We start from the raw sequence: 26,542 nt of genomic DNA, 5'->3' as shown, positions 1-26,542 counted from the left end.
TATCTGCTGCAGGACTTCGAGATGCGTTTGTTAAGACTCTGGGAATTTCTCTTTACTGAACAGCTCAACTAGTAGCTGTTTGCCCTTTCCAGGTAAATGATAAAGAAAACACCCTAGAGGACTAGCAACCAACAAATGATACCAGCCATGCCCATGTTATGGGGTGGTTGTGTTAGGAATGATAGGCTGTTCTACCTTGAGCTTTAGCCTAAATTATTTGATGGGAATATCGTTTGAATTCAAAGGTGGCATTACAAATTTCATACCATGTGCCTGCACGTGGACTGGATTTGAACTCGTGCCAACTTGTGAGGGTTAATGTAAGTTAACTTTGAGCTATCTCGCTGGCATTGAAACGGCCAATGCTTTACTTACAGGTTGGTTCACTGGTTTATTTGGGTAAATCCTGTGTCCAAGCCAAAGACAGAAGTTCACCATATTATAAAAGACCTCCATTCCTCTCTTAACATTACAAATATATTTGATACCAAATAATATTCAATCACATGGTTCTTGAGTAGTTATATGAAAGAACCTAGCCACAAAATAAATACTCTGTGAAATGCATCAGAATTGTTTTCTTAATAGTAATTATAGAAGACATTTAAATCCTTAGACTGCACTCTTTGTTCCACGAAATTTATGACATGATTAAGTTTAATACAAACAGATCTACTGTAAGTACAATTTTAAAGCCACCAAATGGTGGCAAATTGCTACCCAAATGGATATTTCTACCCTATTCCCTCCCCCAGAAGTCCCACTATTTTTGTTACCTTAGACAGGACACATCAAGCTAAGAAAATATTCCACACAGTTTAATAAAACTTAAACCCCCCCTTCTAATCAATGACTTACCTTTAAGAGAGCCAAAGCTACGTGGAAGATTATGTTCATACCCTGAAAATAAGAAGAAAAATACTTCAATCAATCCCAGCATAAAAATCTCCCCTCTATATTACTTCTCTCTAGGTAGCATTGTAACTAGATGCTGCGATCTCTAGGGAATGCTTCCCTTTTCCCGCTACACTTCAAAGTTCATCATTAAAGCCCCAAAGCAGTTTCCAAACTCCCAGCTGGGGAAGATTACAGCTCTTTGGAGCTTCCGGAATCTCACTGTTCAATTTGTCAGGTGCTGTGGATGTGTCAAGATATCCCTCCATCATTTCAGTACCTGTCAAAGCTGGTTTTCGTGAACGGTGCAGAATATTGTAACAAGCAGGGTATCAATAAAATGTGATAAATATTCTAGTTGATAGGATTTTTGCAAAGTAACTGAACTTAGCTATGATTAATCATGTACAATCTTTCATGCTCAAACTGTAAAAAAAAACCCAAAATAAAACAGAAAAACCCCACAAGTACAAAACACACCTTTTTTTATGTTATCAGCGAAAGATCAAAACCATTTCATAGGTAAGCAAATTGATGTCTGTATAAAATAGTCTGCTTTCTTGTTTTCAAAAGCTGGGTATACAAGTGCACAGACATTCATCCAGTGAATAACAGAATGGCAATGTCCAATTATTTAAAAATCAAAGAAAGTAAAAACCACTCCACTGACTGACTACAGAGAGGTGAAGATGGCTACATTTCCAGTAGGTTGTATACAAAAATAGGAAGTGCCACTCCTCCACTTTTGTTCAACATCTTTTTAATTTGACAATCAAGACCTCGAGGTTTTCCCAGGGGAAGGTGGACATATACCCTGAATGAGCGTCCTTTGGAGCAGCCTAACTGAACCAAGTCTTGGGGTCCTGCTTGGAAAACTAGCCAGGGCAGCTCAGGCCAGAAGACACAAGATAAGAGCCTTGCTGGCAGTGCACGCATTGCCTCTGCCGATGGAAGAGACCCTCCTGTCTGTAGCCTACCTATCCTGATTATTTAATATTATAACATATTATATATGTTCATCCAAATATGAAAAACACCACACGCGATTCTCATTTGCTGTATTATGTACTTCGTGTTCAGACTCTTTTCCTAGATTATATTATACAAATCCTCTCGCCTGCTTGTTTAATAGCATAATAAATCTCTTCTTATAATGTCTTTCAGAGCTGATATCTAAAAATGTCTCAACAGACTTCCACACCAGTAATACTGTCACTGCAATATATATTGTTGTGGATAACAACAGGACTTTTTATAAGGAAACCTTCTCCAAGAAATTTCTGCTTCTGCAACTGAGTATTTTTCCAAGCCTCTTCCTGAAAGCCTGAGACCATATTTCTATAAAAATCAGCTTTTATAAAAATCTGCAGAGACTTTTCAGTGGCATTCTTGGGAAGAAATTGTATTTTTTTACATGGACAGCATGGTGCCTTAAAGGGACTTTACCATTAATGAGTCTTGGAAATGCTATGACATTAGACATAATGAATATTGCAACAGTCTGCTAATTACTTTGCAATTCGATGCATAATCATTATGATAACAAACGGACTTTTTCCACTAGAGGTCACAATTGTAGCAGGACTGAACCTTGCTTCATTAATAGGAAATCCTACTTCCAAACAGGATAACAAATATTTGAAGTACAACAATGGTTATTTTGCTTTTTATACTTCTTTTTTCATAGAAAAAAACATCTGATTATAAATTTCAGTGATGACACTGATAATACTAGAGCACCAGCAGGAGGAAAATAAGCTTATATTACTCTCAGTTTTATTCTGAATAACAACCTGAAGTCAACAGTTCATTCCACAAAGTCACGACATTAACAACTTTTACTTCCGAACAGAGGGGATTTGATAGGAACATACAATCTATAAGTGAGAGGCGTAACTACAAGCCATCACAACCATTGTGGTTTCTTCTTAACTAACTGATCAGATTTTGTTATTTTATGAGTAGGAGTATTAAGTCCAATTCTTGGATTCCTGAGGAATTAGTGTTTTGTCTATTTTCTGGCATTACTAAAAAAAATACAGGAAGAAAACCAAACCAGTTTTAACTTATTTTCTAAATACCTTTTTTTTCTGGTCTGCCTGAATCTCACATTGTTTCTGAATTGAAACTAACCAAACTCTTTCCTGGTACTCCTCTTATATGATTGCCCTTCCCATGGATAGCAAACGCAGCAGAAATAGGTTTCCTCCTGCCTTGAGAATCTCCAGCCCTTTTTCCAGCCCCACCAGGCAGAAGGCAGCTCACAGACTCCCTCCTATTACTTGAGATAACCTGTTCAACACACAAGCACCCAAAAATCAGAACATCAAAAGGACTTAAAATCTTTGTATACAGCTGTCCTGAGCAGCACTCCATTAATCCTGGCAACAGAAAACAATCTGCATCTTCCTCAGGAAGGGAAGTCCTCTAAGGGAAAGGTAACTCCCAACTCAAGGCAATATTTTAAACCTGTGGTCTCAATTGCTGCAGTTTCACGCTGACCAGCTTGGGCTTGCTGGACCTGAAGGACCTTGACAGCTGAGTGAACTGGAAGTGGCATCTGGCAATCTACAGTGAGGCTTCTACTCATCTTTGGGTTTACAGCAAGATGCTTTAGATTTCAAATGCACTGCCTTACCCACCCATTTTAACAACATATTTTATAACCACTGATCTACATACTTGAGTTATTTTTTCCTAATGCATGCAAGTCTATTCTGACATAGCCAAGTTTAATGATTATGATTATGAAAAAGAAGGCTCAGCTCATTTTTTCCACAATCTCTTATTTAAAATCTTACTTCATTTACCACACACTGATTTATAAGGTTCAGCTTAAACTTCTCCATCTATTTTAGAAGGACCAAAAATACCAATGTGCACCAGACATATAAATCACTGCTAGCAATATCCCTCCAGCAATTTTATAATGGAAACATGAAAGTACATACAAATCATCCACAGGGGAAAAGAGAAGGGAGCCCCTATTAGACAAGCTTTGGATAATTACTTTTTAAAACCAAAGGTCACATGCTTAACTAGGCATTTGGAAATAAATGCTTTAATATCATGCAGATCTCATCTTAATATCTAAAAAAATTGCTTGCAAACATTAAGCCCACAGGCAAGGATCCCAGAAATGAGGATCTGGATGTCCTCCTCCCAGGAGCTTTTAACTAGCCTTTTGCAGAAGGCCAACAGTTTCTATGACAGCCTGTCTTCGAGGCTTATCTGCCTAGTTAAGCGTCTGCACAGTATCTTCTTTTTTTCCAACACGTGCTGCTTAAGAACCTTCTCAAGCTTGTGTAGAGGCCTAGAGCATTTCAGCAGAACCCATTAAGCTCAGGAGTTTTGGAGAAGGAACAAGTCCACCTCAAAGCATGCAACTCCTGACTATTCTGCGGTCAAGATGGTAAGATGAGGGTCAGGAAAGGGAAAAATTTAGAGTCTGTGCTATCATACAGCCTCCTTATGGCTCCTGCTGACTGCCATGCTGACTGTTCTCTGCTTTACAAAGACTTCCATAGGACAGCACTTACTCAAGAAGAAAGGGCACAGTTTTACAGAAGAACCATTCAGATCTACTGGGATGATAGTGCTGGGATGCACACTCACCATCTAGTAGGTCACCATTTAACTCATTAAGCTTGCCCTTCGTGGAAGCATCCGCTTACTTGCATTACACATCAGAAGCCCGTCATTTCCAACAGAGGTCGTAGGTAATATTGTCATGGGTGAAACAGTGAAGCTGTATCTCATAAGACTGTAAAAATGAAACACTTCAACTGGAAATTATATATGCACACTGAAATAAGGCTGGCTTAAAATAAGTGGAAATCTTATGTTAATTCTCTACTAGTGAGAGATTTTCACAGTCCCTTAGTTCCCTCTGAGGCCAACATGCCTTCTGCAGACAGAAGAACTCTTTGAGGAGCCCTCACTTTGAATCCCTCTGCTCTTTGAAACAAGATGACTTTCAAAAAGGCTGGAAAAGAAGATTGGGAACAAAGGGCAATCAGAGAATGATAAAGATCTGATTTTGTAGGATCCAGTTTGCATTCAGTGAGATCTCTGTGACAGAAAGGATGCTCATGGCTTCCTTTGGAAGGGAGGAGGCATATCTATCCATTTGATCCAGAAGGTCTACCCAGAGATCAGAAAAAAGGGTGTTAAGGGGGCAGCAAACTAACACTTGCTACTGGCAACGCTCAACAGCATAGCATGGAGCTGGCAGAAGAGTTAGGCTAAACAATTTAATCATGTAGTATCTGGACAACAACTGCATAGGGAACAACTTCAGAGTTTATCTCCCATTTTAAAGCCTTTCTTTAATGACAGAAGCCTTGTGAGAAGGTAGGCTATATTAAATACTACCATTTCTGCCTTTCCAGCCCAGGCCACCGGACAGACCTTCCCCTGATTATAGGGCAATGCCCTCTGCGTCATTTTGACAAAAAAATATAAGTTAATCTCTTCAAAAATCTATAGAAAATTCATTAGTGTCCTATCTGTGGTTTTGCTCCTAGGTATGCAAGACATGTAGGAGGAAACAGTGAAGATACTGATACAATGTTCTCTAAAGGTCAGCACCCGGTAAAGATATACATGAAAGCCAACTGAAGATCTCCTTATAGTCCGAGAAGTCTCAAGACTCACAAGACATGCTACCAGGAGAACTAGTTAATCTGTTGCAGCTTTCTAATAACTGATTTTTCTTTTTTTTAAAAGGGAGATTAGCTATTCAGCTGAAGTTAATTTGACATTGTTTTGTAACTCGAAAGTGTTCCATAATTATGTGTTCAGTTGCACACTATTTCAAAGGAGCTACTGAGGGTAATTGGGGTTACAAACTCTAAAGGAGAATTAAAATTCTATTTACGTTCTGGATTGCTTCCAGCAAAACATTTGTTTGGCAACTCTAATATGTTGAGAGCACACAATAAACTTTAGGAATGTCATAAATGTATTTATTTTGCTGACAACATAAATATATGGTCTGAAGCTCAAATTTCTCTTTGTAAGTAAGGCAGACTTGGAGCATGCTCTGCAGGGATATGCATGTTAATTAACATCTTTTACTCAGATATAATTTGTATAGCTTGTACATTTATTCTAGTTCAATGACAAGACAACTAAGGAAAAGAAAGGTTAACTCATTCAAATCAGGCACAACACAAAATAGCAAGCTTTGTATAAGCAACAGATAGAGCTTTCTTACAGAGCAGTTACATTAGAGAGGAAAAAAAAAGAAAAACCAAATTGCACAGAGATCTTACCGCTAACATATGAGATATAGTCGACTTAGACTGGGCTTCCCCCATCGATGCTGAATACATTGCCTACTACAATCACTCACAGCAGGAAATGTTATAATACAAGAAAGAAGAAAACACAGAAATCTCGATCCTGATACTACAATGCTGTGAATAACACACAAACCCAATTAAAATCAGTTGACTGAATTATTAGATAAGCAGGTACCAGGGAGACGTTAAAAACGGCACCATGGGATTCAGTATTTATCGTGCTACTTTCCTGTACTTTGCAGCATGAAAAGGCACATGATAAATATTACCGCACAACCATAAACCTGGATTAGTATGATTTCACATGAAAATCTGTTTGTTTGTTGCTTTTAACAGAGGTGAATGGGATTTAGGAGTGCTAGTAACTATTTACATGTTTCGGGTGATTTTCACATAATTTGCTGCTGAGATGTTGCTATGGCTGATTGAAGGTGAAGAGTGCTGAGATTAGCACTTTTTCCTCTCCAGCTTCTGTGACTGTTCTCAAAGAATAAAAATCACAGCCACAGAATTTTAAGTCTTTTCCACATACCAAATTGTTCCCTGACATTGGGTATTTCTGCAGCGGCATGCTCCTAATTCACAGGCAGCTGGTAATGGGCCAGCAGCATGCTTTCTCCATTTGCTTGACCAAGCAATACACCGATACTACTTTTCTGCTTTTCAGAGGTTTAAATTACAGGGATTTTTAAACAGACTTTCCCTCTTTCCAAACCTGATTAATAGGGGGAAGAAGGGGGCCTGAATCCACACTAGGCATCAAGGGCCTTATCACATACATACGAGGACAGAAAAAGAGGCCTCATCTCTCTGTAGATAAGACAGGTCCTCCAGATCTCATATGGAAACGGAACGGTTGTTAGAAATGCTCAAAAGAGCAGTAATCTTCCAGACCTCAATCTTCTTGAGAGGAGACAAGAAGAGGGGTTCAGAACACCTCTTGGCAGAGAGCCGTATCTCTACATGGGGTCACGTAACACCATGAAAAAAGTATGCCCATGTTGAATCAATGTCCTGCTTCCCCTGCACTCTGATCTCCTTCCCAGTGTTCATTCTTCATCTTTTCCCTTTCTCTGCCACAGCACAGTCCTGGTCCTTGCCTCCCTATACCTTGACATTCCTTTTCCCTTCCCAACAGTCACCTGAACGCAAAGTTCACATTTTGATTTTACGTACTTAGAAAATTCAGTATGGCCTCAGGTTCCAAGCATGAAGTCATGGAAAGTGTTTTGGCAGAGGCAGACTGCGCCACCCTCTTTTTTAAAAACAGTCCTGAAATTAGCTTAGCTTCCTGGATTTGTTCATGGAACATCACCCTCCCATTTGTGATACTTCCCTTCAGTTATTTCTGAAGCATTTTTGAGGATTGCCAAGACTGCTTAGAATACGCTGCTATTCAAATACAGCAGATGGCACTGGTGTTAAGTAAGCATTATGGAAATTTACTGTATTCCTAGAAAAAAAAAATCAACCAAGTGAACAACAACTAGTAAGTGGCTAAAATATTTCAGTTGCAATGAAGAAAGTAAGTCAGAGACATACTGTGACACATGACATTAGATGTCTCTTTCCTCTAAGGCACAAATTAGGTCATTCACATAGGTCCCTCATCTTCAGTAACTTTTCACCTGTATCTTAGAACATTTTCTGAAACAGAAGCAGCCTCAACATTTTCGGACCACAACATTTATCAACACCACCAAAAAGGTACCTTCTGTTCACATAAGTTATCTTGAATTGCAGATTGTTGTGAGACTGTTTTTTCTTTGCTCGTGCTGAGTATTTATCACCAGCCTTGTTATTTTTGGGATAAACAAGCTGCAGCTATGAATGAAAGATACATAAATTATGGATGCTCACAGAAACTGCTGGACAACATAGTGTAAAGGTTTCTGTTAAACCCTGTGGCTCTCCAAGAACCTCTCCGAAGTACTCTATTGAAATACTCTTCTCCTCCATCCAAGCTTAAATTCTTACAAATTCGGTGTAGCTTCAGACATGAACAGAACATTTTGTGTGCCCCGTGCCTGTGGCAATACAGAACTCTGTATTACATACCTCCAATAATTCTGCTATTGACTGAAATTTTATATCCAAACACCTAATACTTATGACTTTCAGTTTGAAAATAACTTAAAATTCTTTATCATTACAATCTGAATGTTTTAAATGCACATATGCAAAACCATTACAAAGTTCCTCATCATCAAACACACAATTAAATACTACATCCTTTTTTCTTTTTACTTTAATTTCTGTTCTAGTACTGAAAAAAACACAGTAGAATACAGCTGTAGTAATCAGCTAAATCATGCTAAAATAACTTTTAGCATGGATTTAAATAACTCATCTAAATACATACAAGCAGAACATCCAGGGCCAGAAAAATCTAAGCTAACTCCACTGCAGACCTCAAGTTTTTGCAACAAAAAAGGCTGTTATGGCTGACATGTCAACAGATGCTTGAATGTGGCAAAGCAGCATTACCATTGGACATATATGTTCAAATTCTCGTCTTCCATCTGGAGTCTGAAACAACCTATTCTCTTTCTTCTTAAATTAATTGAAAGCTGGCAGTCTCAGAATGAAATCCTTTCCAGTCTCTTAGCATGAAACAGCAGTAGCTGATAAAGACTTCAGAAAGAGACTTAGCTCTCTAGCAGGCATAATGCATAGAGCAATGGACAGGAGGAAAGAAACAGTCTGAATGCCGAAGCCTAATCGCCTATATTTGTAAGAAGGAAAACAAACACACACCCCCAACAGACTTTTCCAACTCACACGTATGACATTGACTTTACTTTTGTATGTAGTACTGAAACAATGCAGGCAGTTTCAGCACAGATCTATACCTACTTAGAATTTAAGCCTACTTTTAATATGCTGTTACTAAAAGATATTTTATTTCTAGCAGGCCTAATCTGCTGTTTTGTAAGATTTATTAAAACATCCATAATTGGAAGGGTTAACAAATGCAGACCATGTGTCAACAACAAGTAATTCCAAAAAGTTTAATTTTGCGTCCCCTATAGATATACAGAAGATAAACAACTGTAGACAATCTTTTATTTAATTCACATTTGAGCGCAGATTTACAGAGGAAGTGGGCTTGTTCCTGACACAGTTCCTGAGGAAGTTTAATAAATTAAAATGTTAATCTGTTCTTTTTCAACTCTGTTGAAGGCATCACAGAAGTATCTGACAGTGACAGAGGAAAAATAGCAGGCTATTATGGTATCTGCTACTCAGTTAGTACTAACACGCAGAGACGACTGGTCTTATCGTCTGAGTGATACCATACGGCGCAGTGTTTCCTGGCACATCCATTCTTCAGCAAGACACGCGTAAGACTGAAATCAAATCTTCAGCGCCAATAGTTATAATTCTTCTAAGACTTTCATTATCTCATTATGAAGCAGCGCTCCCAGGAAGCACATCTACACAACATGGTGCCACATTTTTACTATCACTAGGTGCTCATTTACCAGCACCAAGTCACTCATGTTTTAAAAGATTTTTAAAAACACCCATCAGTCTTCATTATCACAGAGAGTTTCTCAAACCTAATTATAAAAGTTATTTTATACAAAGTTCTGAATACAGTAGTTGATAAATAAAGGCCAAGGAATGACGGTATCTAGCTTTCAATTCCTACTTCTTCCACTGTGCTGCTGTGTGGTCCTGTGAAAGGTAGTTTCACTTCTCTGTTATTAGCTATATTAGAAAACATTAAATTATTTCATATTCAAAATTGATAGATAACCAGCTGCATCCCTTTCTATTCAGTCTTGATCACAGTATGGCAGCTTAGCAGTCAAACTATTAATTTTTGTAACAAGACTATGTAATTACTGACACTAAAATAGACAAATATCTGTACCAGCTCAGAAAAGGCAGCATGTAGTAGGGTTTTTATACACTCCTTAAAAGGAGAGACGCCCAATCCTTAAGTATATTATATCCCCAAAACTGCACACAAAAATATCCAGGCTCATTTAAAACAGAGGTTACCAATAGCATCTTAAAATTCAAGGTTAACAATGGAACGACAGCTTGAGCTCTGAACCTCCTTTAGTTTTGGCAGTACTGTATATATCACAACCAGTTGAAGTACTTTCTTGTTTTAAGCAGAAGTAGTAATGAAAATTTAGAAAATGCTTATAAATTGTCTGCCAACTGGTTTGGTTTTTTCTGTTCTAAACGCCTATTTAAAGTCACTTATTTAGTACATACCTTCATTTTAAACTGTAAATTTTAAAATGCAAAGTGAAGTTAAATGTCAACTCTTTGGTATTCTATAGCATAATCTAGGTGCAGTTGCTGCACTGGGGACAGCTCTATCTAAGCGATGTGTGCTTTACCTAGATGAGTCGCTATTTCTGAGTATGACTTTAAATAAATCATTTAAAATGGAACAAAAAGAGAGCAAAACAGAGCAGGCTCACAAAGTGTTCACTAACATAATGTCATATTGATAGATAAGACTGACAAGTCCAAATACAACTCTGAATTTCATCAACAAAGTTGTTCTTCAGTGCAAACAGAAATAGCAAAAGGAGAAGAGACAAATGATGCAGTTGAAACAGGCAGCTAAAAGGAATGTTGTAGAAAGACTTTCAGCTGATGCTGACATGCTAAAATTTATCTACGTAGCCAGGCAAAAAACACGCAGTTTGCTGTAATTCCATGAAAACTTCCAACTGGATCAAGAGGTTTGTGTTATTCTTATAGGCATTCACAGTATTAAGCCTTATAAATGTACCATGGCACTGAGGAGTACCTGCCTGCAAGGCCAAAATTTTCTTCAAGCTTCTGTCTTAGGAAATACAAAGAATTCAAAAACATTTCATTTCTAGATGAGGATGGGTGACAGATTCTCTCCTACAGGTATTGAGGCAACATTCTAAGGCCACTGGAAATTCGGGTAATTTGGGTGTTGAATCACATCCTCAAAAGCCTCAAGACAGTTTAAAAATAAAAAGGGTCAGAGGAAGACAACAGGATAAAAGAACTCAACCACACAGAGGCCACAGAAAGTCCCAAATTCATATGAATTTAACTAAAATTCTTCTTTCTATCAAGTCATATTTAATGTGAGAATGATGAAAAGACCTCAGCTGTCATGGCACAGACTTCGATGGGATTTTAAAAATTTCTCAATACACCTTAATTCCCACCATAAATCTTACTTTCATAGGCTTGCACATCCGTGGATATACTCCTGCCCAGAAGGCCCACTCCCCAGCTTGAGTGCTACCGTTCCACCATGTATGCAAGGGAAGGAAACATGCCTCCCTGGCTAGCTGCAAAACTACAGGATTTCCACCAGGTATTTTTCCCTCCAGATTGGAGAGTTAAAGAATATCTATAATGACCGATTTCACTCTTCTAAAAAGAAAATACCATCCAAAATTTCTTGGCTGACACAAATTGTTCATCCATAATTCAAATATTTTCTCATGGGGACCAGAGAAGCCCCTTGGAATGACTAGCTGGCAGCACCCATTCAGCAATGGTTTTAACTGGTTTTCTTCCCCTAATATTTTTCTTTCATGAAACAGTTGCATAGGATGTAAACACTTTGTCAACGACAGACAGGACTGGGATGTGGAGAAAGCACAGTCAGGAAGGAAGTTTAAGGCTATTTAAAATACACCTGTATCTATGACAAATTAATGAGAAGGTTGGAAGCTTGTTTTTAAAAACACAAGACAGTTAACTTCAAAGGCTTCTCAATTTTTTGAGGATTTTTTTTTTTTTGAAGGAGAATGTGTTCCGCTGTTAGCAGCTGCAACTGTTTTCTCTCCTTCCGGTTGCTGAAATTACAGGCATGCTGTTTGTTCAGAGATAAAGTAAAGAACAATTTAATGCAGACAAAAATTTTTTTTTTTTCTGCTCTGTTACTCCTTTTGGAGGCTGACGGGACAGACAGGTTCGCAATATGATTTCAGTCCTCCATTAAGGAACGGTTTCTTTCTTATTCTGTCTATGGTCATATGCATTCAGATTTTACTTTCCTTCTACGATGAGGGCCAACTAGATTTTTGTTTTAATATGGCTTTAACCTACACTCCTCCCACAAATTCTCAGAAGTGCCTGTTACTTTAGACTGGTTGACTCATGGAATCTTAGGAGCAGTTTTCTGATAGTCTACCCTGTTGCCTCAGTATGTTGTCTACACACTGCCCCACTGTTTCTCAAGATGTCTGAATGTATCTTCTCACTTGAAATCAATTTTCTTACCATTTCTGGTTTATTTTTAGCTGTTGTAAAAGAGGCTCCTTTAGCTTTATGTGATTTCCCTCCGCAAATGCTAACAAGTTTCCCTTTCTCTAGCAGACTCTAGCGTTGCACTCTCTCACTTTCTCCTTGGATTCTTTCACCTTCTTTCCCAGAGTAATTCCTTCAGACATGCTGAGATAAACACTGCCAGATGTGAGATGAATGCAAATGTTTTAAGAGTTGTTTCTTTTTTCATTCTAAATATTAAATCTACATTAACCATGACTAAAAGAGTTCTTCAGCATATTTTATCATCCAGCTTAATATAATAAAAGGCGCAGAATGCGACTACGCTGCTAACACAATGAAATTATTTTCTGTACTTCTTGACAAACAATCTCTTAAAATGGTCATTTAAGAGTGCAGGTCTACAGCAAGATCAGAATGAAGTAATAAACTGAACTGACAAAGAATGACCAAATCTACACCAGAAGCTCATTTTGAAAATTAACTCACTAACAGTTCAAAAGCGATCAAGGGATTATGTTCATCTACTGCATGATAAAAGAAGAGGACAAAGAGGAGAAAAACTAGCCACATTTCACTTCACCATTACTACCTTTCACACTCATTTGGACACCTGGCAGTATTAACCTACCTACCTCTTTTTGATAACTGAGCACCAATATGCAGAAGCAATACTCTTAAGGAAAAAAATATTGAGTTATGAGTGGACAATCTTTGTTTTTTATGGTGGACAATCTTTGTTTAATAATGAATGCTATCAAGGCATGTGCAGCAAAAGCCTGAAAATCCACAAGTAAAATACTCACGGTAAAAATTAACAGAACGAACCAGAGTCAAGAGTGTTTGATACTCGCGAAGTCCTTTGCATTTAAAATTCTCAATTATTTTATTTACATATTTATATTTTTTAATGTTTGTCACTCATTTAAATCAGAGAGGAAATCAGTGGCAGGTTCAAAAACAGGTTTAATTCCACGGATGCCCTGACTTCCCCGTGACAGGAGGAAGTATTAGTATTTTACCAAAATAAACATTCCAGACTATCAATCTATTCTGCCTGTTTTTTTTAAAGGAAGTGCAGATATATCTAAAATACAGAAACATTTTGTACTGGAGTAATGCGTTCCTTAGTTGTAATAGTAGGGTAAAAAACAAAAGGAAAGAGCTTCATTCAATTGCGCTGTTTGGCAGTTCTCGCTATTTGTTTAATGTCAGGCCATCAAAGCAACATGCAATACCCTTACTGTCTGTGGGCACTCTGAATCAGACAATCTGGAGAGCTTTCCCACTAAAAGCCTGCTAGGCTTTTACTACTAGGTATCTTCAAGAAATTAGAATTCCTAACTTTGAATAAATTATTTAAGAAATTAAATGAAGAACAGATGTGTGCATCAGATATTCTTAATTAGATCCCTTAGCAAAGAATAAGGCAATCCACAATTACAATTCTAAAACCAAACCAGCATTTCACTGAACATCTTCTCTTCAATATAACCATGGTTTCTCTCTACATAATTTAGTTACACACATTTTGAAATTAAATAGTAAACGACTCCAACAAAATTAAACAAAAAGAGAAGAAACATTCATGGAGTGGATGAAGGGCTTTCTGATTCAAGGTTTTTTTTTTACCTCACAGAGTAGTAAGTCAATGATGTGGAAGACCATGCAGAGTGGAAACTTGGCAGTAAAAAGAGTGAGGAACCACTGGGACGCATACATATGAGCTTCCAAATTGAGGTCTGAGAAATGGCTATGCAAGTCTGGTAACTGCTCCTAGAGTAAAGGAAAAAATAAATACTTCAGTATTACTCATTAATTTTGAGTTCTTAACCTATACTGCCAGTAAGTACCAGGTTGATAAACACTGAAGAACACAACAAAGTGAAATCCTGGCTTCTTCTGAGCAATGGAAAGATGTTTCTTCATAAATTTCAGTGCCCATAGTTAGTCTTTAGCAAGATATCCACTATGGATTCTATCACAGTATTAAATAATGTACTGAGATTATGCTGAGAAATTACAAAATCTTCAACAGTCAAAAGGCAGAGCGGTTGTGAAATGAATGTCACACACAGTGTATATTTTTTATGTTATTCCTTTGCTGTGTCTTGCTATAAATTCTTGTGCTATAAAAAACAATAATACTAGAACAAGAAGATCACCTTGCAGAGCTTGAAAACAACAAAGCCCACAACTCTATCAGACAATTTCTCTAATTAGGATCATATACAAGCAACACAAAATAAGCACTGATAACCCTACTGTACACAGATGACATATTCATATTCAGCTAATAAAGTAAAAATCTTTGTTAAATATATCAAAGTATCAAATTAATTAGTATGCAATTCTACTTCATCAAGTAGGAAATACGCATAATTTGACATCTGAAAAAAAGACCATTGAATTATCTGTGGTCTGTTTTGTTTGGTTTTAATATATCTCACAGAGGTGTATATGGTCATCGATGGTAACTGACTCCAGCAGCTAGTGTTCACTATGATAACAGAAGCGCAGGTCAAAGCTTAATGGACTGTTAGTAATTGCTTATTAGTCAGAACAACAATGTATAAAACTTGCAGCTATTTAAGTTAAATTGCTCTGACTATGAAATAATACCATCTGAAAAAAGAGCAACATATTGAAAACACAGTAAAATATACAAAATGACCTACACTTGATTTGTATTTCATAAGCATCAGGAAGTCCTGATTTGCCTGACCTCTTAACCACCAACATAATACGTAGAAAGTAGGACACTGATGGTGCCAGTCCAAAAGATATTCTGCCCTTTATAGAATGGAGACATTCTCTCCAAGCAACATCACGAAATAGGGAAGAGAGAGAATAAGCAAACAGAGAGATAAAAACCCAGATACCTACTCTGCTTGGACACAAAGATTAGCAGCAAGATTGGTATATGAAGGACAAAAGAAATTAGAAATAAATCTGACTCATGACGTTTGGATCCAGATATTAAAATTCCATGCTTTGGTTCTACCCCACCTCTAGCAGGAGAGGGTTTTTATTGTCGAGTAGCTTATGGAAGCGAAGCATTAATCTCTTCTTCATGCCAATACTTCCATGTATTAAAGTAGTAGAATTTGTTACACTGGCCCCACCTGCATTAACTTCTCCAGCTGGAAAAATTTGCAATGGAGATCTTCAAAGTTATTTCTGTAGAGGTCCCTCAAGCCATAGTCATACATTATTTTCACGAATACACAGAATGCCTGCTCCTCCGGCATCTGGTTGGAAAAATACACAAACATAATTTTAAAAAACTGAGTTGAGGCTGGAAATTCCTTACACAAATACGCACACTTAAATACCTTATGCATGATGAATTCAGAACCAGGGATATATTAAGATTTGCAGCAAAGCACTCTGAATGTTGAATTAAGCAACTAAAATTTCAAGGGAACTACTCTCTTTGATGAGCACCTTGATTTGACACTGTAAGACCTTCTTTGAAGAAAACGTGGGATCGTATGATAAGTTCGTGTAAGTAAACATCCCTACAGCAGCTCAACTGTCGTCAGTATTCGTTCTGCCAAATAGATATGAGAACAACCAGTACACAACTCTCAGCTACAGAACAACAATTTAAAGAAAAGAAAAAAAGAAGCAAGCAAGCAAGCAAGAAAAGGCAACAATGCATGATAGTGATTTCTGCTGAGAGAGACTTGGTTAAAAGGGAAAAATTCAGGAGAACTAGGGTATAACCAACCCCGAGTGAGAATAATGCCTATCTGCTTTCACCCAAACCCCAGGACATCAAACTCTCTGAAGACAGGTTTCCCACCATGAATGAGGAAATAACAAATTTTGCCTTCAGAACCTACTTGTGAGCTCAGGAGGGCTCATGCCATCTATTAACATCATGACTTTTTCAGAAGCCCTATCTCCATAATCTTTATTTCATTCTTACCAAAATTTCTCACCCAACAGTTTTAGAAGGAGATACTAAAGGGCAAGCTGTGTGAGCCACTCTAAAGTTACATTTGTTGGTTTGAGCCCACTGAACGTCAAATTTGTAGGAAGCCCCGTGTCATCAAACCTCCACTCATAAGACAGCTCTTCCCCTTCCCCCATGCCTTCGGGTTACACAATAATAAGACAGGCACGAGCAGAGTCACTGCAGACCCCAAATCAGGTTTTCAATCACATTTAAAAACAACCTTTCTTTTACAGGCACCAGATTGTAACAAATGAAAACAATTACTGAGTATCAAGAATGACAACTCTTGCCCTTTTTGTATATTCACTCATTCAGCTGCTTGCCAACCCCTTATCAAAAATCAGCAATAGATAAAAGCTCAGTATTTTCTCCAAAGTGAATTTTAGTCTCTTGATATTTACCTCCAGGGTTTCACCTTTTATGGTTCAGCCTATGATTATGGCCTGTCTCCAGGGCCATGGCAACGCACTTTCATTTTCGTTTTCAGATAGGACATATGAGAGTAACTAGTTGGCATAAAGAACTGCCAAATCAGCTGCTAGCTACCTGTCCAGGCTAGATTCGCCTAGGACAAGCTCTTGGGAATCTCAAAGCTCTTTATCACAATTTATCTGGATGGAATGATCCCCACTGACAGCAGATAAAAGCTGCAGACAAAGTAAAGAGAAGAAATAGTTTATCCTGACCAAAAGCCTTGAATCTGCTCAATAATGAGATGGACGCAATTTTTTTTGTTCGTTTGTTTGTAAGGTAACAATCATTTCTAATAAAATTACAGATGCTCATGCACAGACACACCTACCTTGCATGCGCAATCAGACACACGTGCATTGACAACCATTCCTCCCCCAAGACAGTAAGAGGGAACAGAAGCACCAGGCTAAAGTCATTTACAGGCAGAGGCCACCAAGCCCTCGCTCTCAGTGCATGGAAGTTCGGCAGTAATACCAACCCCGAGAATTCAAAACTGTAAATCAAGATTTCATTTCTTATTTATTTTAAACAAAACACATTTTTGGTGCTCCCATTCTGATTTTTAGCATTTAGATATTTGCCCCTTATTATCTTTCCTTTGGAATCACAAAAGCCAGAAACTTACCATTTTTCAAAACTAAATTTTAGGTTTTCACATAGCAATGACTCCCAGAGGTAGACAACAAGAGAAAAAATTCAAATACTGTCAGACTTACAGTAAAATTATTAGAGTTGGCAACACTGTCCCCCTGTGATTAGAAGTTAGCTGCTCACCTTTGATGGGAATTTCATCAAAGCAGCAAAATCACAAAAAGCCAGGATGGAGGTTCAGGCTACTCAACCATCCCTGAAACATATCTACACTGAAGAGAAAGGATATCCTGTCCCAGAAAAAAAAGGGAAAGGGAGGGGTCTAGAAATCCATGCAAAGATAGAAGAGTTAGAGAGGGTCTTACAACCATTCACAGCATACAGACTGGTTAGAGAATTTGAGAAAAACAACAGTTTGAGGACATCCTGGGAAGCTCCCAACTTACATGAGCTCACTGAGACTGCTTCCCTTCCCCCCTTTCTCTGATTATTTCAGTTTACTATCCTATTATGAAAGCAAATGTTATAAAGGGCATATTAAAATGAGTGTAATTGCCATTTAGTATTCCCTGTGTATGGGGCAATTTCTTCTAACTCCAGAAATGCTACAAACAGAGGTGATTCTCTACAGTAATGGCAGCATACATCTAAGTGAGGGGAGCTGAAGTATTAGTCAAATGTTAAGAATGTGACACCCACTCATTTCTAAACTACTCTGGTATTGAAAATGGCTAGTTCTTCCAGTGGAACTTAAAAATCCTTCTCTGGGTAAAAAGTTAATGGCAAAATAGCTGTTAGATCAGTTAATTTGCAGTATATGTGGGACTGCAATAACGTGACTAATTTCAGGTTTATCCTTCAAGACTCTAAAGCTTCTCTGTAACACTGTCACTGTGTATCATGCTCCTTAAGTCTTCAACGAGTCATAGATCTCCCTAGGAATTACAACTTAAATTAATCTGAATTTGAGTTCCAGATGCTATAGGAAGTGCGTGAGTAACATATATGCCACCAACAGATGACTCAAAACCACAATCTGAAATGTATTTCAACCATGATTAATAATTTATTAATTAAAGCCTGATGGACAAAGCAGGCAAGATCCTGAGCAAGAAGAGCTGTTGAGGTTTGGGGTGGTTTATTCAGATATTCTTTACAATATCCACACTACTTTAATCTGCTGTTTCTCCGCTGATACATCAAAGTTGAAGTATCTTGCAAATACAAAAATTGTGTATTTACCTATCTACCGCTATACACACACGCGTGTATACACACAGGAATCAACATATCAAAGTTTGCACAGTTTTTGGTTACAGGCTAAAATATGAAGGTTAAAATTCAGCTTTCACTCAAAAGATATTATAAAGTGTCCCTAGGAGAAATAGTCTCACTGAAAATTAATGAGACTTGTTGCTCTGGTTAGCTACTCTGAGAATGTCTCCCAAAGTTGAATTCCCAATAAACACAAAGGGAGTTCACCTATGTAAGAACTAAATTAAAAGAAAATATTAATATGTAACGAATCAGTTTCAGTTTTTGACACAGAAGTAGTTGACAATTTAATGGATTTCTCCTAGATAAAGGAAATCTACATTCATAAAGATAGAAGCCATTAGTCACTGTTTGCCAAAAAGCAACAAGAGGAAAATGAATACAGACAAATAAAGAACAGTAAATATCTGTCAAATAGCATGTTACAGTACTACTGATTTTAAAGCTGCTTTGGTTTCAAATATCAAAGCTTTCATTTTGCAATTAACTCACATGAAGTAGAAGCACAGCTGCAAGGAAAGACTGTCCCTGGCAATAGCCAATGTCTTCATCATAGACAGAGTATGCCTAGAAAAAAAAAAGAGAGTCAACTATATTTAAAACTCATGCAGGCATTATCAAAATCTGTAATGATCAATGAGCTATTCAGAATATGTAATACTATGCAGGCTGAAAAAATAAAGGGAATGAAACTGTAACCATTCTTGCACAGGCTTTCAGGGCATTTAAAAAAACATCTACAGATCACCCTCAATCTTCCATAGATGCCATATTTTTAAATTTTTTTTTTTATTTTTCGAACAACATGAAGAAATTTGGATGCAATTTCCCTTCACCTAAATCAAGGATAATTCTGCTGAGATCACCAATAATATAACTTTAACAGTATAATAAATATGATATAAAAACCAGGTTAGCTTGTGTTGTGGGGAAAGGCTCGTTCAGTTTTGGAAAAACAAATTTTTACATCGTGAAAATACAGGACCTGATACAGGTTGTTAGAAAATCACCGAGAACTACTCTAGCCTGCAAATTTCATCAGAAACGTTTTTTCCATGTTCTTATTATGGTGAAAAATGAACAAGACTCATTTGCCTATGGTAAGATTGACAAACTACTTTTTTCTTACTCTTAAAAAAACCAAAACTAAAATAACTAACCTTTCCTTCCTCCTTACTTTTCCAAGACAAGAAGACAGATACTGTTTTTAAAGAGATGTCAGAGGATGTTAAGAATTTGAGGAAACCTGAGAAAGTATAAGCAGCAGCAGGATTGACATCTGAGAGAAACACATCCTGAGAGAACAAGCAAGGTACTAAGGTTACAGCCAGGGAAAACAAAAGCACAAGGTCAGAGCTACAGGGAGGAACAAGCCACCTGAATCAGTAAATCCACTTTGCCCCCACACCGCCTCCAAGAGTGTTTACATATGAAAATGTTTTGAACTGGAACACTGTGCTTATCTTCATTTTTATGGCTTGAATGAAATCAAGATTGCAAATTCACTGAGCGGAAGCACAGACAGACTGTGAATAAACAATGTCAGGTATGCTGAGGAACCAAACCCACCTGGGTCTCTTGTACAATATTTCATATGTGGCTAAGATGCCTCTTCAAAAGGTGAGAAGAATTGTGACTCAAAAAGAGATATGACTGCTTTCCAGCCAACAGTATTAACATAACTGCAAATAATTTCTGCCCGAAATGTTGAAATGGAGGCCAAAACACATTTAGTGTCTTTTGAATTGCCCTTCCTTTTTCATTCTGATGGGCAAAAACTGAGAAAGAAATATTGATAAGGAATTGTGTAATGGTTCCAGAAGAGAAGACTTCTGTAAAGAATTAACCTGAGTATTCCTTTAAAGGTCACTGTTTATAAACAACTCATCCACACATTCCCTAATACATTTGTAGCTTTGTGAAAATCTGAACTGTGACTTATAGCTCTTTGCCATTGGTCTATGTTGCTTACCATTCTTCGGGAGGTATGTTAGATGGGATTAGTTACAATCTGAGTGAAAATAATCCCAATCCATAGCTCAGTTTCAGTGGTCAAATACAAGACTAGTCACACAAATAATTGAAAAAAAAAAATGAACCATTACAACCGCCTTACTAGTTTAACCAGCTCTAGCCACAAAAGTAAAACATAAAAAATAACTCCAGAAGTGTACAATAGCAGAAACAAAACTGTGAATTGGAAAAAAAGGATGCTCTCTTGGAAAAAGTTAATTTAAAATTCCTCTTTTGTTACTAAGCACTGAATTAACAGAAATTACTTTCAACACTTAAACTAATATTCCATCTGACTAATTAGAAGAATACACTGGTTAATCATCCTCATCATGAGTCTTTAGCTATATGTTCCCAAAATCTATCAGTTTAGGGTTGCCTAATATTTTATTTGTGTAGCATTCCTAAAAGATGTATTATTTCTGCTTTTGAAAGGCCAGTTCTGCTTAGAAACAGATATGCAGAATTACAAATAATAAATTTGATTTATGATTTCTTCATACTATACAACAACACTTTTACTTTACTTAAAAAACAATCCAGGCTGAAAAATTAATAGCAAATTATCAACACATGGGGGTTGTCTGTTGTGAGAAGCATTACTAGCACATTTAATTTGCTGAAAACAGCGATAAATTAATCCAAACAAGTTTTAAAATAACTACTGAGGAGCCAACACATTGGAGCAAACAAACTTCCTCCAAAATGGACATAGGTTAATAAGAGAAGAAAGTTATCAGAAATAAAAAAAAATACTCCTTTTGAGACTGTGAAAAAAAGTAGAAATTATGGCAAAAGAGGGAAAATGGGGAGGGTGCAAAAAAAAATCCTCACTCTGCATGTTAAATATAAAAATATGAAGGAAGACCAAGAAATGTTCTCAGAATCAACTTCCTAAACACATTAAAACTAGTAATAAATCCATTCTGAAACACACCCAGAGCATGAAGGCAAAGCCTTTACTTGGAAAATATATGATCAAGGTAGAAAAGTGGCATTTAAACTAGAGAAGAAAATCCACATGAACTTTCTTTGTGGCTCTTTTATTACAGAATAATCACAGGGGTTGTCATCCTGCTGGAACCATTTCTACAGGGAATGTGGTGAAGGATCTGTCTCCAACCAAGTATCAGAAGAGACGATAAATTTAAAATAATAAAAATACTAAAAATTTGTTAAGAACAGAGAGTATTCACCCAAAAGGGGGGGGGGGGGAAGTAGTAAACTGGTAAACCATTAATTGGCTGATTAAATCAGAAGAACAGATGATAAATTTGAAACATTTGTAAAAAGAGGTGATCCATAGAACTACAAATCAATAAGCATTGGATAATTTGGTTTAAAAAAAGATTTCAAGTTAGTGGGCACAGATATACATAGGATATATAAAAGAAAAATGAAGGCCCAGGAAAAGGATGTCATCATTAACAAAACTTTGAAGCAACCAACAACTATGAAAAAAAACTATTAACAGCTTGATCTGGTTCCCTTTTGAAATTAATTTCCATGAGGTCCTTCCCCAAAATCTGCTCTTCATATGCAGCTGTTATCAGACTTGCATCCTAACTTCAGTTCTGCATGAGAATTACGTCAAACTCAGATTCTGCTGTTAAGTCAAAGCATCATAATCCTGAAAACTAAAGGTTTATTTTTAATGAAGTCTCTAAAATCTACATGATTTCATTGTATTTGCCTAAAGCAAAAGATTTTTGAAGCTTTATGTATATTACATTTCCAATTATACTTCTTTAGTTTTAAGTAACCCATAGGATTTGATATTGCTGAAATGTGATGTAATTAATCAAAATAGCCTCAAAAATAAGAATGCTGCCTACAGATACCACCATAAAATCATATTATTAACATAATATCTAAGATTAATTATTTAAGATTTATCCTTTTAAGGGACTGAGGAGCACTAACTTTGTCTTTTCACATGAAATACAAAATCAAAGCAAAATCCCAAATCCCTTATTGCCATTGCAATCATTGTAACTTTGTAACTTCAAGAGAATGGGATTTTTCCCATGAGAACCTGCGACAATGCTGCAGTCTAGTTATTATTTTCTTAAGCTCTTGGGGAACCTCCAATCACAATTCTCCAGTCAACTGGGATTTTAAACTTTCTCTGCCTCCTAAAGGGGACTTAATGAAGATTCTGACTTGAAACCTACTTTCATTCATTTTAACTAAATTAAGATCTCACCTATAGAATTAATATGTCTTTTTAATAGTTATCTGTCTTCTGAAGAGAAGAACTACTGTGCAGTTATCAGTACAACAACATTAGAAAGTGAATACTCTGGAAACAACAGTCTCCTCAAATAAAGTCAATGACAGAGCTCTGTGTTGGGAAAGTACATGAAGAATCCAGAGGTGGACAGAAATTCTGCTCTAAAATAATTACTGGAGGAAAATCTCCCAAGATCAGGATCTTCTGTAGATATAAAAATTCCAAGGAAGTAGCATTTGGAACATGAATAGACAGGTTGCTAATTTAAAACCTCATGATTTGGGATTTCTGCAACTACTGTCTGTATATTAGTCCCAACAGTTTTAAAAAAGGAGGAGAAGGGGGTATGTCTCAAATTACAGAATAAAATGTTTTTCATTATTTTGCATCTTCATACACATGAAAATGATTGCTTATACATGCTGAACGTTCAAATGTACTTAAAACAAGATGCAAAACACTAACTAGCAAATATCAGCTTAAAATCACATTGCCAATTTGCCTTTACCATAGTAACTCAGTGACATTAGAAACTGAAGAGAGCTCATGAAAAATATTCCTCTAGTGTCTGCCTCATACAAAGGTCTTACATTTCCAGAGCTTTCATTCCTCCCCCCAAGCTTCACAGCAATGCAGAGAGAAAGGTATGAGCAGAGGCCCTACAGATCTCCATCTCTCATCTGCAATAACGGTATCTCTCTTGTCAGTAATAATGTTTTCCAGCATAGGAAACATTCACTTCTCTGAAAAAGCGACAGGCGCACCGGCACAATGCTTGTTAACAGCCATACAAGATATCCAACACCTGTGTCCCAGGAAAATGTAACAGAAATTGCATGCAAGTTTTTTTGGGGAGAATGACAAGCCTGGTTTGCTCTCATTACTTACCTTTGTGTCACTACCAAAATGATAGAAATTATCTAGGGAATCTACTCAGTGTTTGATACAGACATAGCTCTGTGCTGAGCTCTGTTTTAGTACAGTTAAGAGACTTACCTAGTTTCTGAAAAACAGATTGTGTTAAAAAACCACCCATGCTTTGATGTGGACTTCTCACGCACAAGGTATTTATGATGTGCTTGGTCACTGAATAATTTTAGTGATAGTATAATTTAAAATTCCATACCTAAATGTATTATAAGGCTGAGTGTCTGAAAGTAATAATATTACTCTGATCACAGGATTTAGGATGTATCACATTATGCAAGGAATTTCTGTGTTAACTGAAAACTACATTTTTAGAAATCAGTTACTCATTTATTGAGTATTGGAGAGAGGCACGTGGATGTTACATAATATGCCTCCTCCAGAGCTATAAGGGCCGAGAGAATGAAGAAATCTTCACATTTATTCAGGTAGGGCCTCCAAACAGACTAAAGCCTTTACTCTCTTTCCAGCATTCAAGAAATACAATCTTGACCTTTTTGCTAGTACAGTCTCAGCAAAAACCCCATATGCAAGAACAGAACTACTGCTTCCTTGCTCAGCACAGATGCACAGAGAAGGAACCTCATTAATATGTAAATGGCAGAAGACAAGATAACATTAAAAATCGTTTGCATGAAACAAGACAACAATATTTACTAAAATCGCTCTCCAGCCCAGGAGTAAAGAAAATAAACAACTAAAAGTAGATGAAAAATAATTCTTAACTGATTCTGTTCATGCTCCTATGTTTATTCTAAAATTGGCAAATAGACTCCTATAGGAAAGAAAGAGATCTGTGCTCTGACAAATAATTAAACCAAAGTGGACAAATGCTGAAACTTCCCACTTGTAAATCTGAGGAGAAACTAAGGATTGAAAAATGTGGAAGAATACATGCATGGTGAGAAGAGGCAATCATCTGAAAAAAGATGCTGCAATGAAACGGAAATGAAAATGTGAAAAATGGATTACAGTTAGACAACCAGCTTTACAGGACAGCACTAAGCAGCAGTTCTGCTGTGCTGAAGGATGAGCCAAAGATAAAGCCATCACTCACAGCTTATCAAGGTATAGAAGCTACTGGTCACAGAAGAGACATTTTCACGTTTCAATTATACAGCAAAGCAAAAAAAAACATATCGGAACCCATTCTGTATTAGCTTTCCTAAAAAAAAGCCAGTTTATTATTTCCTCTACTAATGTGGGTACCAGCAAACAGTTAGTTATCGGAATGATGAGTAAAACGGAGTGTTTCATTGCACAATAAACCAGCTAGCACACTGATCCTGGCATAAAACCTTCAGGCAAGTACGACTAGGATTAGGAAAAAACTACAAATTTGATCAACCAAGGAGATAAGTATTTAGTAACAAAATATGTCATGATACAAATGATTCATATCCTTCCAAATGCCTTTGTTTACTGGAAAACACTAACACCAACTTCGAATCTCTGAAAAGCAATTCAACCATTTTCAGAAAACCAGGGAAGCCTTGTGTCTTATTTTTCCAGTTTGCTCAGTCAGAACACTCACTTAGTCAACCTGATAGACTTCCTTGCAACATATTCCCTTTTCTCCTATTAAAGTCACAGTGGTTGTTTGTCAAATAAGAGTTATTTTAATCAGAAAATTAGAGAAAACACAGCTCACGTTAAAATCTGCACTGCATACATGCCAAACAGTTGAGAGGACTATTTCTGCCAAGTGCTTTGATTCCCTGGAGCATCGAGCTGTTAACTACATATGCACGCATGGAAGTAGGTCGAGAGTACTATTCTGTTGTGCATTGTAACACAGAGAATGAGCTCTTTAAATATAGCTAGAATTTGCATAGTTTTTAGACAGAAAGTGTGCAAGAAACAGAACTATTTTCCAAAAGATGTTTGCTCTGCGCAAATCTAGCTTACGCGATGTCCTCAAGTGAAATCTCCAATCTAGAATCTGGAACTCTTTTCATTCCTTATCACCACTGTCAGCCTTAAAGTTTATTTTTAGATGCTTTGTCACATAAATGTTCCACAACTGAAAAAGTTTCCATCTTTCCTGATTTCCTACTGTTCTGAAGAAGAGATTAAGAGCCGGAACTAAACCTGACAGACCCGTTAAAATGAGGCAGTGAGCTTTTAATGGTTTTCCTTTTTGCCTGATAGCTCAGATCATCTCTCATTTCATTGGGGCATGAAGAAACTGCTCTTCAGCTTTTACCCTCCCACCTGAGGACAGACCTTTTCTAGCCTTATTCAATAATACCATTCTTCAAAAATCTTGCTTTCATAGTAGAAGGGCATGAGTTAAGTTATACCTGTAAGATAAAACAGCCAAATGTTACTCTCAACACTAATGTTTGGGGGTTTTGTTATGGAATGGCAAGATTAAAAGCAAATTAATTAGCTTTTAACAATATTTCTCTAAAACTCACCATGTCAATCATAAACTCAAGGTCCTGTTAGACCTGGCCGCAGACAGGTCAACTGTAGAACAGAGCCATTGCAATATAAGAAAACAGTGCAATTACAAAGGAAAAGGAGATGCCTAGAAATCTACACAGCAGTTGCATCTGATCTCTGTACTGGCAAGTAGGTAGAAGCTGTCAAGAATAAAATCAGTAAACTTAT

At 37.0% G+C, this 26,542-nt stretch overlaps 1 protein-coding gene across 3 annotated transcripts in view; it reads right to left on the bottom strand.

Annotated features, from left to right (window-relative positions):
* Positions 1-26,542, bottom strand: part of RABGAP1L (RAB GTPase activating protein 1 like) — a 262,600-nt gene that overhangs the window by 84,842 nt on the left and 151,216 nt on the right. For all 3 annotated transcript variants that reach the window (XM_064454431.1, XM_064454429.1, XM_064454430.1), the window contains exons 15-18: positions 19,246-19,320; positions 15,575-15,700; positions 14,082-14,225; positions 859-900 (exon numbers count right to left, since the gene is read on the bottom strand). In XM_064454431.1, the coding sequence (XP_064310501.1) occupies positions 859-900; positions 14,082-14,225; positions 15,575-15,700; positions 19,246-19,320 (387 nt within the window). The remainder of the gene's footprint in view (positions 1-858; positions 901-14,081; positions 14,226-15,574; positions 15,701-19,245; positions 19,321-26,542) is intronic.

The sequence above is a fragment of the Phalacrocorax carbo genome, chromosome 6 (genome assembly GCF_963921805.1).
Source record: "Phalacrocorax carbo chromosome 6, bPhaCar2.1, whole genome shotgun sequence".
Taxonomy (NCBI): domain Eukaryota; kingdom Metazoa; phylum Chordata; class Aves; order Suliformes; family Phalacrocoracidae; genus Phalacrocorax; species Phalacrocorax carbo.
The sequence above is the reverse complement of the archived record's forward strand: the minus strand, read 5'-3'. Positions and strand labels throughout refer to the sequence as shown.